The 13,562-nt window shown below is 64.6% G+C and overlaps 1 protein-coding gene across 2 annotated transcripts in view; it reads right to left on the bottom strand.

The window, feature by feature from the left end:
- PRKCZ (protein kinase C zeta) overlaps positions 1–12,696 on the bottom strand; it is a 75,670-nt gene extending 62,974 nt beyond the window's left edge. Inside the window, exons 1-4 of one of the 2 annotated variants that reach the window (XM_080652250.1) lie at positions 12,440–12,696; positions 8,068–8,189; positions 5,813–5,902; positions 3,757–3,807 (exon numbers count right to left, since the gene is read on the bottom strand). In XM_080652250.1, the coding sequence (XP_080508376.1) occupies positions 3,757–3,807; positions 5,813–5,902; positions 8,068–8,189; positions 12,440–12,510 (334 nt within the window). In that variant the 5' untranslated portion in view covers positions 12,511–12,696. The remainder of the gene's footprint in view (positions 1–3,756; positions 3,808–5,812; positions 5,903–8,067; positions 8,190–12,439) is intronic. The other variant, XM_080652251.1, reaches the window with a different exon arrangement.
- Positions 12,697–13,562: the final 866 nt, after the last annotated feature.

Below are 13,562 nucleotides of genomic sequence, written 5' to 3'. Positions count from 1 at the left end.
GAATCCTCACCCTCCTCACCCGAGGCTATTTCTCCACTGACTTTTAGAGAGAGCTGAAGCGAGAGAGAGAGAGAGAGAGAGAGAGAGAGAGAGAGAGAGAGAGAGAGAGGCAGAGAGAAACATGGAAGTGAGGATGGGCTGCCTCCTGCACATGCCTGACCAGGGCATGGCCCATGCCCTTGACCGGAATCGAACCCGGGACCCTGCGTCCACAGGCTGATGCTCTACCCACTGCGCCACACCGGCCAGGGCTCTTTTTTTTATTTTTATTTTTTTAATTGATTTCAGAGAGGAAAGGAGAGGGAGAGAGAAACATCAACGATGGGAGAGAATCACTGACCGGCCGCCTCCTGCACACCCCCTACGGGGGATCGAGCCCGCCACCGGGCATGTGCCCCGACCGGAATTTGAACTGTGACCTCCTGGTTCACAGGTCGACGCTCGGCCACGGAGCCACGTGGGCTGGGCTGCACGTTTGCGATGCCACAGGAGGGAAGTGCCTCGATGTAACGACCCACAGCAAACATGTCAACGGCGGCGGAGGGTTCACCCTCGCCTCTCGGATCACGGACAAGAGCAAGGCGCCCGCGCTCACCGCTCCCCCTCCACGCGCCCTGGGCACGCCAGCCAGAGCAACAGGACACGCGCACCAACAAGAGGGAACCGGGCTGGAAAAGAATAAAACAGACACGGGCAACGCTAACCATTTCACGCAAAAAAACGTCATCGGAACTCACGAGGTCAGCAGAACACGGGAGGGTACAAAGTCAACGGAAGCCCGTTCGGTTTCTGTACCACCCACAGAGGACGTTAACAAACCGGTGCCATCGACACGAGCAGGAAAAAAGAGTAAGGTGCTTAGAAATAAACCCGACCAGGAGACGGAAGACTTGTACGAGGAGCCCTGGCCGGTGGCTCCGCGGCGTCAGCCTGCGGACTGAAAGGTCGAGGGTTCAAGTCCGGTCAAGGGCACGCACCTCCTCGGCTGCAGGCTAGAAACCCGCCCCGGCTGTGGTGTGTGCGGGAGGCAACCCATCCATGTGTCTCTCTCTGTCTCTCCCCCGCCCTTCCATTCTCTCTTAAAAAATCAGAGGAGCCCTGACCGGTTTGGCTCAGTGGATAGAGCGTCGGCCTGCGGACTGAGGGGTCCCGGGTTCGATTCCGGTCAAGGGCACGTACCTTGGTTGCGGGCACATCCCCAGTGGGGGCTGTGCAGGAGGCAGCTGATCGATGTCTCTCTCTCATTGATGTTTCTAACTCTCTATCCCTCTCCCTTCATCTCTGTAAAAAATCAATAAAATATATTTTTAAAAAGTGTATCTCTATTCCTTAAAAAAAAAAATCAGAGAAAACAATGTCCTCGGGAGGGTTAACAAAAAATTTAAAACATTGCAAAATGGGGACAGTAAACACACACACACACACACACACAAATACACACATACACACACACAAATACACACACACACACAAATACACACACACAAATACACACACACAAATACACACACAAATACACACACACATACACACACACACATACACACACACAAATACACACACACAAATACACACACACACACACACACACACACACAGGAAAACCTGTACAATGGAAACTACAGAAACACAACCAAAAGGCACAAATAAGTCGAAAGACATCCACCGTCTACTCCCATCGGTATCCAGATCCCACGTTTTTTTTGTTTTGTTTTGTTTTTTTTCAGAAACGGAAAAACTCTCCTAAGATGCACGTGGAACCTCGCCGGGCCCCGAGCAGCCAATCCATGTGGAATAAGAACAAGAAACCTAGGGGCCACACATCCTGGTTTACAACCGGCGGCAAAGCCACGGTGTGGCACCAGCGTGGCGCTGCGGACAGACGGACGGACAGAGGCCGGAGGGACAGACGGAGCCCAGAAATCAGCCTTCACACCCGTGGGCCCAGGGTTTCCAAGCAGGTGCCACGGCCGAGGCGGGGAGAAGACAGTGTCCTCGTCGGACGGCGCTGGGAGGACTGACGGCCAGGCCGCAGGGTGAGGTGGGACCCGCCTCGCCCCACACACAGAAGCAACTCGACCAGCATCAAAGCCACAAATCAGAACGCCCGCGACACACCCCTCACACCCGGCAGGTGGCTGCCATCGAACAAAACCAGAAGGAAGGGTGACAGGACGCGAAGGAATCGTGACCCGCACGCCGACGGTGGAAGATGGTGTGGAGGTTCCGCAAAAAACCACACGCAGCCCTGGCCGGTGCGGCTCGGGGGCCGCGGGTCATCACACTCCAAAACGGTGAGGGTCCGATCCCCGGGCGGGCGCCTACGGGATGCAACGGATCCGTGTTTCTCCCTCACATGGATGTTCTTCTCTCCCCGTCCCCCCACCCTCCTCTCGCTCTGAAAACACCAAGCAGCACGTTCTCGGGTGAGGATGAAAAGAACACACTGTAAAACCGATTCAGTCCACGTCGAACAGGACGTGCGGGACAGCGTTTTGCGGACCACGAAGACCGGCCAGGCTGGGGCAACACGGTCCCCTCCCAGCCAGACGTGCCCAGGTACCACGCGCGGCCACGTTCCTGCCACGTGTCCACCTCCGGCCGCGCTGTGTCAGCCCACCCCGCCCGCCGAGGGCCTCACTAGCCCAGGGACACGTTCACCGCCCACCGTCGGACCCTCACACGCACCCTCGGCGTTGGGTGGAGCTGCCCGAGGCCGCGAAAACTGACCAGGAACGTGGGTGTCGTGGCCATCAGGTGGCCAGATCCGGGCTGTCCTCACTGCCCGAGATCAGCATTGAAACCAAGTGAAACATGAGAACATTTACAGAGTAAAATACTGACTGGAGAGAATGCCAACTTCCCAACAGCAGGCGCCTGTGAGGAGGGCTCTGCCCGTCCTGACCAGCGAGACGAGGCCGTCCCGCTCCTCGTGGCTGCCGGCCCGGTGACGCCAGCGCCGCAGCGGGGACCGTGCCCAGGGAGACACCGGCCCTCGGCCCCCTTGGCCCCCGGCGCCCGCGGCACCGCAGCACGGGTGGGGCGTCCCAGAGCCTCAGGGCCGCCCGTAAGCGTCCCGAGGGCCCGCTCCCGTGGCCGAGCGGGACTCGGGCGAGGCTCACACGTCTCCAATTCCCCCACAGCGATGTGGTCACCGCCCGGCCGTCACCCACGTCTGCCTCTGGCAGCGGCCCGCGTCCTCAGCGCCCCTGACCCCCACGTCCCGGCACAGCAGAGGCTGAGCCAACACCACGACCCTCCCCTACCTGAGGCCGGAGCTCCTGGGCCCGGGGAGCCCCCCGGATGGCCCGCCTGGCTGGGCCGCTGCCGGAAGGTGCCTCCCTCGCCGCCTGCTCAGCGGGACGCCCCAGCCTCCAAATCTCCAGCCGCACCCCTCCCACCCCCTTCCCCACCTCTGTCTCCCAGGGGACGGCCAGGCGGGCGTGCCAGCTCCGAGACTGGGCCGCCTCCCTCGCCCTCTGTCCCGCCCGGCCCCTTCCCTCCCGGGGAAGATCAGGGCGCTCCCAGGACTGGCGGTACCTCCACGCTCACGCACGGGACAGACACACAGACAGCAGGGACACCAGCCAGTGAAAACGCACAGGCGGCCCACCACCGCGCACGCCCGTGCGTCATCACGGGGTGCAGGGGCCTAGGCCACAGGCCACCCGCATCCCACTTGCCCTCGCGGGCAAACACGTCAAAGCTCAGCCCTCGGCCCCGACAGAGTCCGAGGACGAGGCGGGCAGTACTCACTGTCTTCTCCGGGGCACGGCATGCCGGGCTGCTCGGGGATGCTCGGGAAAACTGCACCGGAGCGGGGGGGGGGGGGGGGGGGGGGGGAGGGGGGCGGAGAGAGAGGGAGAGAGAGTTAGCACCGAGTGTCTGCCACCAGGTACAGTCTCAGGGGAAGGCGTCAGGTCGGGCTGACCACACACGTGCACAGAGCCCGCGTGGACGAAGATCACCTGCTTCTGGGAGATGCTCAGGACGGCAAGGAGCCCTGGCCGGTGTGGCTCAGTGGAGAGCGCGTCGGCCTGCGGACTGAAGGGTCCCGGGTTCGATTCCCGGTCAGGGCACATGCCCGGGTGGCAGGCTCGATCCCCAGTGCGGGGCGTGAAGGAGGCGGCGATCTATGATTCTCTCGTCATTGAGGTTTCTCTCTCTCTCTCTCTCTCTCCCTCTCCCTTCCGCTCTGAAATCAGTAAAAAATACATTAAAAAAAAAAAAAAAAAAAGGCAAAGACTGGGAACCAAGCACTTGTGTGTCCACCCCAGTCCCTCCTATGGGACCCCGACGGTACGGGCCGCCGGGGGGGGGGCACTAAGTTAGTGCGGAGAGGAGGGTCCCACAGCCCTCCCCGAAGTCGACCTCTGAAAGCTCACTACACTCCGTGTCTCTGGACTCAGTTCCCCATGAAATACCGTCACACGAACCCGGACCTTCCCGGTAAATTACTGAAACGGCAGCTGAGGAATTACTGGAACCAAGCTAAAACAACCTCCCTCTTACCCTGGAAAACAGGGAATTTTTATTTTTTTAAATATATTTTTTTATTGATTTTTTACAGAGAGGAAGGGAGGGGGATAGCGAGCCAGAAACATCGATGAGAGAGAAACATTGATCAGCCGCCTCCCGCACACCTCCCACTGGGGATGTGCCCGCAACCAAGGTACATGCCCTGGACCGGAATCGAACCTGGGACCCTTCAGTCCGCAGGCCGACGCTCTATCCACTGAGCCAAACCGGTAAGGGCGACAGGGAATTCTTAAACGCCACAGCTGGGCATGCTGCCGGCACGTGAATGAGCGCACGCCGCAGTAATAAAGGGACCGGTGAACTTTCCTATCGAAACCACGTCTGTAGGGAGAGCTACCAAATTAGGGTATTTTAACCGAGTCGCCCAGCTTAGTTAAGGAAAGTGACCAACGGACAGGACACCGTGACCCGTTTCACGCTCCCGTCCACCACGTGGCTGGTCGGCCACGGCGGCCGGAGCCTCCAAGTGGGCCCACAGACACCCTGTGGAACCCTGAAAATGTGACAAGCCCCAATTTAAAACGGAAACCAACCTTTTAAATATATATATTTTTTATTGATTTCAGAGAGGGAGGGAGAGAGATACAAACATCCATGATGAGAGGGAATCGTTGCTCAGCTGCCTCCTGCACGCCCCACACTGGGGATGGAGCCTGCAACTGGGCACGAGCCCTGACCAGGAATCGAACCCTGACCTCATAGGTCGATGCTCAACCACTGAGCACGCCAGCCGGGCAAAAGCCCAATTTGCAGACTCTACTGGAATGACAGCGATATTTCAATTACCACCCCGGCTCTGAGTCTAGCCGGCTGAGGGAAGAGGGGGCCTGGGAAGCCACAGGGCGGGTCTGTGTGTCCCTGAGCGGTGCCGGGGGACGGTCCCCTGCTCTGCCCGCCCGCTGGGCACCCAGACCCTCGAGCTCGGGGAGACCTGGAGGCAGCTGGGCGAGCTGGGCCGACACTCTGGGGATGCCCGTGCCCGGGACTCACAGCAGGACCCAGGCGTCTGCCCCAGGGAGCAGACCGCTTCCTGACGGCACCGCTCACGGCCACTTCGCTCGGGTTAATGACACGGAAGAGAAAAGGAAATCCGAGGGGCCTTCCGTTCAACATCCTTCAATTCCTGGCGCCCGAGGACTTTAAACCGGGACCCTCCACATGGCTCCCAGGCCCCCGGGGTGGTCTGGCAAAGATGCAAGGATGGGCCCCCTGGAGGGATGCCCCGCCCCCCTCCCCCGCAGCGCCCACAGCGCCCGCCACGCCCGCCACTGACCGTGAATGATGAGCCCGACGCTCCTGCGCTGACAGGACAGGCGGAAGGCCTCCTCCAGCTCCATCTGGGAGGACACAGTGCAGGGGTCACCTGGGCAGCAAGACACACGGCTGAGGCCACCGCAGGCCTGAGGCCAAGCGGTCCCCACGACGGCGGGCGCTCCCCCAGAGCGGAGGGATCCAGGGCCCCGCAGAACCAGTCCATACCCAGCCCCGGGCGGCCACAGCCCCGGGCGGCCACAGCCCCACGCGGCCACAGCCCCGGGCGGCCACAGCCCCACGCGGCCACAGCCCCGCCCCGGGCGGCCACAGCCCCGCCCCCGGGCGGCCACAGCCCCACGCGGCCACAGCCCCGCCCCAGGCGGCCACAGCCCCACGCGGCCACAGCCCCGCCCCGGGCGGCCACAGCCCCACGCGGCCACAGCCCCACGCGGCCACAGCCCCGCCCCCGGGCGGCCACAGCCCCACGCGGCCACAGCCCCACGCGGCCACAGCCCCACGCGGCCACAGCCCCGCCCCGGGCGGCCACAGCCCCACGCGGCCACAGCCCCACACGGCCACAGCCCCACGCGGCCACAGCCCCGCCCCCGGGCGGCCACAGCCCCACGCGGCCACAGCCCCGCCCCAGGCGGCCACAGCCCCACGCGGCCACAGCCCCACGCGGCCACAGCCCCGCCCCAGGCGGCCACAGCCCCACGCGGCCACAGCCCCACGCGGCCACAGCCCCGCCCCGGGCGGCCACAGCCCCACGCGGCCACAGCCCCGGGCGGCCACAGCCCCACGTGGCCACAGCCCCACGCGGCCACAGCCCCACGCGGCCACAGCCCCGGGCGGCCACAGCCCCACGCGGCCACAGCCCCGCCCCGGGCGGCCACAGCCCCGGGCGGCCACAGCCCCACGCGGCCACAGCCCCGGGCGGCCACAGCCCCACGCGGCCACAGCCCCACGCGGCCACAGCCCCGCCCCGGGCGGCCACAGCCCCGGGCGGCCACAGCCCCGGGCCAGAATGCTCCTCTTAGGTCAGTCCCAGCCCGAAGGGAAGGCGCCTGGCCATCCGTCGCTGGACAGGGAGCACAGACAGCCTAGAACCAGTGACCACGTGCCCTTTCCAAGGGGGGCGGGCTCCCCTGCGCCCTGACTACCAGCTGCCAGTCACCGTCACCCCCGTCATCGGAGAGGGAGGTCTCCTGGACGGTCTCCCCAGCCCTCAGCTTTGTGTCTGACTGAGGGAGAGGGGGAGGCAGGGAGCCAGAGAGAGAGAGAGAGAGAGAGAGAGAGAGAGAGAGAGAGAGACAGAGAGACAGAGAGAAGACAGAGAGACAGACAGAGAGAGAGACAGAGAGAGAGAGACAGAGAGAGAGAGACAGAGAGAGAGAGAGACAGAGAGAGAGACAGAGAGAGAGAGAGAGAGACAGAGAGAGAGAGACAGAGAGAGAGAGAGAGACAGAGAGAGAGAGACAGAGAGAAGACAGAGAGAGAGAGACAGAGAGAGAGAGACAGAGAGAAGACAGAGAGAGAGAGACAGAGAGAGACAGAGAGACAGAGACAGAGAGAGACACAGAGACACAGAGACACAGAGAGACAGAGAGAGAGAAGACAGAGAGAGACAGAGACAGAGAGAAGACAGAGAGAGACAGAGAGAGAGAGAGAGACAGAGACAGAGAGAGAGACAGAGAGAGAAGAGAGAGACAGAGAGAGAAGAGAGACAGAGACAGAAAGACACAGAGAGAGAGACAGAGAGAAGACAGAGAGAGACAGAGAGAGACAGAGAGAAGACAGAGAGAGACAGAGACAGAGAGACAGAGAGAGAGAGACAGAGAGAGAAGAGAGAGAGAGACAGAGAGACACAGAGAGAAAACAGAGAGAGACAGAGTGAGACAGAGAGAGAAGAGAGAGACAGAGAGAGAGAGACAGAGTGAGAAGAGAGAGCGCAGAATGAGAGGGGCCCACACGGCACTTCCCTGCCCTTCCAAACCGCCCGCAGGAAAGCCCCACGTGAGAAGGGGCCGTCTGTACGGAGGGTCCGGAGGAGCCCACGGTGGGGCCGAGCCCCCTGCCGTCCTCCCTGGGGTGTCTCACCTGCCCACCCCACCCACTTGCCCTTCTGAAGGCGGCCAACCTCCGCCCAGGCCTCACTCCCCCCCAATTCCCCCCCCACCCCACCCCCCACCCCCCGCCGGTTTGGCGGTTTTCCACCCCCACGGAGGGCGGGCCCCTGGGGTGCACAGGTTTAGAGAGAGAACCCGGGCCGGCTACCTTCACTGTCCACCCACTTGAGGGTGAGCGGCTGGCCCTGGGGGAGGCTGCACATGTCCCTCACGTCCGCACACAGCTCCTCGAAGGTGGTGGCGGCGTCCAGGCTGCTGACCAGGATGTCCCTGGAACAAGAGGATGCGGAGGCGTCACCGGGGCGGACACGGACATCGAGTCAAAGGCGGATGACCGATGAACCAGATGACCGATGAACCAGATTACCGACTAAGTCAATGGAACTGCCCAGACCACTGACCAGTTCCATTGCAAGGGGGCTGGGGTTGGGGGGGGGTAGCAGGAGCGCCCCCTAGTGGGCGTGGGGCAAGCATCGGCTCAGGCACCAGGTTCGAGTCCTGCCCAAAGGCACAGGGTGGGGATGGGGTGGGATGGAGGAGGGGTGGGGTGGGGTGGGGTTGAGGGAGGCGGACACAGGCCCTTCAGGTCAAGCCCGTCCGTTTCCTTAAACCGTCCCCCAAACCTGGACAGTGCGGGTGCGTGAGCGTGCCCATCCCCATCCCAGGACTGAGGCCCCAGGAGGCCGGGACAGCGGGTGGGGGAGGGGCGGGATGGACCAGCGCAGAGACCAGGGCCCTGGAGGGACCGTCCGATGCCTCCTGCACAATTATTTTGGAAAAGCCAAGTCACAGAATGCTACGGCCTTTCATCTTTTCCTCCAGAAATGGGACGCTGACGCAGGGAGGCCGGAGGTGGCTCGGGGATTCTGGGTCACCCTCTGAGGGCTGGCCTTCACAGGCGGGGCGCCCCCCCTCCCTCCCCTCCCCTCCCAGAGGAGGGAGAGGGCTGTTCTTCTCCCTCCTCTTCCTGAAACAAGCACCAGTTCTGTCCCCCTCACCCCCGCCCCGAGGGGAGGGAAGGGGAGGGACCGGACTTTGCTGAAACAGCGGGAAGCTCGTCCTCGAGCAGAAGGAAGCTGCAGGGAAGGTCACAGTGCTGACACCCCGAGAACAGGGCCTTAAAGCATCTGCGGGGCCCTGAGACCTGGCCCTGAGACCTGCCGAGCCAGAGGAATGCAGGTCTGCGCGGTGCAGGCCGCTGGCTCCCGAATCCCTCCCAACAAGGGTTTGTAAGGCCTCTGACCACAGGGTCGTAAGTCCAGGGCCGCCAGGATCCACCTCGCTGACCACAGCCGCCCAGGGCCCCACCCACAGGCCTGGCTCACATGGGTGGCCCCCAGCTGCCCACCCCTCCCCTCTGGCACTGGCCATCGTCTACTCAAAGACCCTCAGCAGCTGCCCCCAGCAGCCCACAGCTGACCCTGCCTGTCACCCCCACAGCCTGTGGGATGGTGTCTCAGCAGATGGGGACCGTTCCCCACCCCGCCTCCTACCCCATCACCCCATCCCCCTGGGGTCACCCTCACCCGGTGCCCACACTGCCCGACACTAGTCCTCCTGCCCCCAGGAACTCCGGAAGTTGGGAGTCTGCCACCCCTTCCCCTTTGACCTCCCCCTGCATCCTACCTCCAAGTGGAAGCTCATGTTCCCCTCCAGGACCCCAACCATCAGGATGGATCTCCAAGGGCCCCCCACCCCTACCCCGTCACCAGCCTGCAGCAAGGCCTGACCTCACAGCCCTGGGCTGGGCCCTCCCACCCCCACCCCTCCCACCCCCACCCCCACCCCCCATGCCGGACCCCTGACCAGCAGCCCTAATCTCACCCCAATCCGGAATCAAGCAGCCCCCGAGCAAGATGGAGCCCTGAGCGGGTGGCCAGGGGTCAGCACCCAGTACCTTGTCCCTCCCTGGACCCCAGGTCTCCCGGCCACAGGACCCAGCCCCGAGCTTTGCACACAGAAGGTCCTAGAGCTGGAGTGAGGGAAGAGGGAAGACCCAGCCGTCATTTCCATGATCTTAGAAAAGCAGGCGTCTGAGGCTTGTCCGGGAAGATGAGGGCCCCCAAACCTGCCGAGCATCACCCCAAAAATAACCCTGAAAAAATGCAGGTTCCGTCAGACCTCCCTCAGACTCCAAGGACCATACACCCTCCAGAGGCCCAGCTGGGCGGGAAGGAGACCCTGATCTCAAGCCTTTGGGGGGCAGGGGGGGAGGCTCAGAGGATGGGCAAGGATGACCAGGAGAAGCATCAGCAATGGGGGGCGGTGGAAGACCCCCCTCGTTAGGAACAGGGTCTTCGCCCAGCCCGCGTGGCTCAGTGGTTGAGCGTCACCTATGAGCCAGGAGGTCGGGTTCGATTCCCGGTCAGAGCACATGCCCAGGTTGCGGGCTCAAGCCCCAGTAGGGGACGCGCAGGGGGGCAGCCATCAATGACTTTCATCATGGATGTTCCTCTCTCTGCCCCTCTCCCTTCCTCTCTGAAATCAATAAAAACATATTTTTTTTAAAAATAGTGTCTTCAGTGTGTCTGACCCTCAGCCTTGGCCCTGATGCACAAAAACAACTTCTCATCCACGCACAGAATTTCATCACCTGGACGGGGGCGGGGAGGGGTCAGGATAAGTGGGCGCTGATTTTGGTGAGCCCATTCCAGACCAGCGTCACTGCCCAACTCTGAGGACCAGGTCCCCCAGCTCAGTGGGGGGGGGGGGGAGGGCCAATAGGAAAGGCAGGCAGGGAAGGGAGGGAGGAGCTGGACCTGGGAAGGTGCAGCCGAGGGCAAAAGAGGGGTGCGGGAGAGAGAGGAGGAGTGGAGGAGGAGGAGGAGGGAGGGGAAGAGGGAGGGAGAGGGCAGGGGAAAGAGGGGAGGGTGAGGGGAAGAGGGAGGGAGAGGGCAGGGGAAAGAGGGGAGGGTGAGGGGAAGAGGGAGGGAAAGGGCCGGGGAAAGAGGGGAGGGTGAGGGGAAGGGGGAGGGAGAGGGCAGGGGAAAGAGGGGAGGGTGAGGGGAAGGGGGAGGGAGCAGAGGTCGGGAAGGGAAGGAAGAGGAAAGAGTGTGGGGCGTGGCCTCATCCGCTGGGGAAACCAGACTCAACAGGTCACATTACCCCTGGTAACCAAAGCTCTCTCCAGGGGCAGAGCCGTGGAGGGAATGGGGTGGCCGGCCGGCCTGCCCAGAACCCCCCTGCGTCTGCGGAACTTTCCCCAGACCAGCTCCCACCGCCACGCCCAAGCTCAGCGCCCCGAGGTGCCTACAGGAGCCTGCGCCCGGGTGGCCGGAGGGTCAATTCCTTCCCACCCCCACCCACCCCAGGCCCTCTGGGCGTGCACATCCTCTCCCTAAGGATCCTCTCCCGTTTGTCCAAGTCCCTGGTTACTAGACTGGAAGGTTCCACGTCGACCCACCGGCAATCCAAGATGCTCTGGCTCTTGGCAGATCCAAGACCCCGCCAGCCTCCATCTCAGCCCACCCTCCCAGGCCAGAAGCAAGGCCCCACGGTTCAGGGGGGCTGGACAGCGGGCCAGGCTTCCCCGGAAACGCTCCTTCCCTCCGGGTGGGCCAGCAACACCGCGCCACCAGCCACCCACCTCACCTGGCTGAGGATGGCAGAGGGGCCCCTCAGGAGGTCCAGGGCCCAACGCCCCTCTCCTCGGGCCTCAGGCCGCGCCCTAGGGTGCCCCTCGGGCAGACCCCATGGAACTGGAAGGCCGCTTTGGCGAGACGGCCCAGCTCACCCGCAGGGTCGGCGCTTCGCTACACCGGGCAGCGGAGGTCCGACGGCACCAGGTGCGAGTCCGGGACCCCAACGCCGGCGGAAGGACGCAGCAGCTAAGGCACCTCGCTCTTCCTCCGGCGCCGTCTACACCGCGCGGGGGGGCGGCGGCGGGGTCCCGGGCTCTGCGCTTCCCCGCCGCCAAGTGTCCAGCGCTCCCGCCACGGACGCCTGGGAGGCGGCCGCTCGCCCCATTTCGTGGCGAGGCAGGTCGAGGCCAGCGCGCCGCAAGGCTGATCAGTCCCCCAAAGGTCCAGCCCCAGGGGAACCGCGCCCGAGCTCTCCAGGCGCCCCAGCCCTCCAAGCGCGCACCGCCCGGCCTCCGCCTGGGTCCTTGAACTTTCCCTAAACCGAGACCGCTTGCCGGGTACAGTGGGAACATTTAGGAAACCCCGATTCGCAAACGTCTGCCCGCAGCTTTCACAATCGGACAGAAAGTTTAGCCTCTGCAGGTTTGTGACCTTAAGATTCCAGCGAACTTTCCAGAGAAAATGTCACCACCGGGCCCAGGGCCGAGGGGCGCGCCGCGGAGGCCCCCCAACAAGACCGCGCGCAGGAAACCCCGCGGGGCGGGGAGGACGCCGCGGCCGCCGCTCGGCGCCGGTGCGTCAGGACCTCCCGGTTCGCCCCTGGGCCCGCAGGGGCCGCGCCGTCCCCTCCCTCCCGCGCCGCGACCCGGACCCCCACCCTCGGCGCCCACAGCAGCGGCGCCCCAGCCCGCGCGGTGCGCCCCCACCCCAGCCGCTCACCCGCTGTAGTGCGCCTTGAGGCGGACGCGGCCGCCGCTCCCGTCCATCTTGGGGCCCGTCCTGCTGGGCATGGCGCTCCGGCCGCCGTCAGCGCCGCGCCCCGGGCGCTCGAGCCATGGCGGGCCCCCCGCAGCCGGGCGCCAGGTGGGGCCGGCGGGGAACGCGGAAGGGCGCACGGCGCGGGGTCCGAGAGGCGTCGGTCGGGGCGACTCCGCGGAACTTGGGCGGCGTGCGGAGGGCGGGCGCGCGGGACCAGGCGGCGCGCCGCGGGCGGGGCGCGGACTCCGGCTTGAGGCCCGCGGGGCGGGGGGGTCCGAACATGGCCGACCAGCCGGCGGCCAATCGGCGGGGCGGGCGGTCCCGGGCGGGGGCGGTGGCACCTGCGGCCAATGAGGGCGAGGCGGGGCCGCCACCTGGGCCAATCCCCGGGGAATCCTGCGGCCGCGGCCCAATGGCGCGGCGCGGGGACGCTACCTGTCGGGCGGGGCGGGGCGGGGCCCACCTGCGGCCAATGGAAGCGCGCGCGTCCTGGCTCTGCCCGGCAACCTTCCGCGCTGCTGGCCGCGCGAGTGACCGGTCCGCGCAGTCCGCTCCTAGGCCCGCGGTTCCCGGGGAGGGTCCCCGCGCCCCAGTGCCCCTGGGACTTGGAAGTGCCGCCCTCGTGCCCGGATCCGCTGAATCGAGACTCTAGCCGTCGGTGCGAACAGGACCCCGGCGATTCCAGGGCGAGCGCTGATAGAGGGGACCGCGGGGAGGGGTCGCTAGTGACCTGCGTGGGGAGGGGAGGGGGAAACACAGAGGAACCTTGGCCTCCCCAGAGGAGCGGTGCTGTCAGGAGCTCGGACCCCCGAACCCCAGTGCGCTCCGACAGCGGCCTCCCGACGGGCCAGCTTACAGATGGGGAGACAGAAGCTGCGAGGAGCAGAGACCCCGGCGGAGAGGTCCGGGCTCCGCTGGTGGCCCCGGCCACGGCCGCCCTCCTCCCCTGCGGAATCCACGACCGCGTCGCCGGGGAGGCTTGCCCACTGGCTGGCCGGCTCCCGCTGCTCCCGGGACTAGGAGACTGCGTTTGCCCCGTTTGCCCCGGACCTTCCTTTCTGAGTCCACAACGTCCCTCTTAGCA

This window comes from Plecotus auritus, assembly GCF_963455305.1.
Source record: "Plecotus auritus genome assembly, chromosome: 2".
NCBI classification, from domain to species: domain Eukaryota; kingdom Metazoa; phylum Chordata; class Mammalia; order Chiroptera; family Vespertilionidae; genus Plecotus; species Plecotus auritus.
The sequence above is the reverse complement of the archived record's forward strand: the minus strand, read 5'-3'. Positions and strand labels throughout refer to the sequence as shown.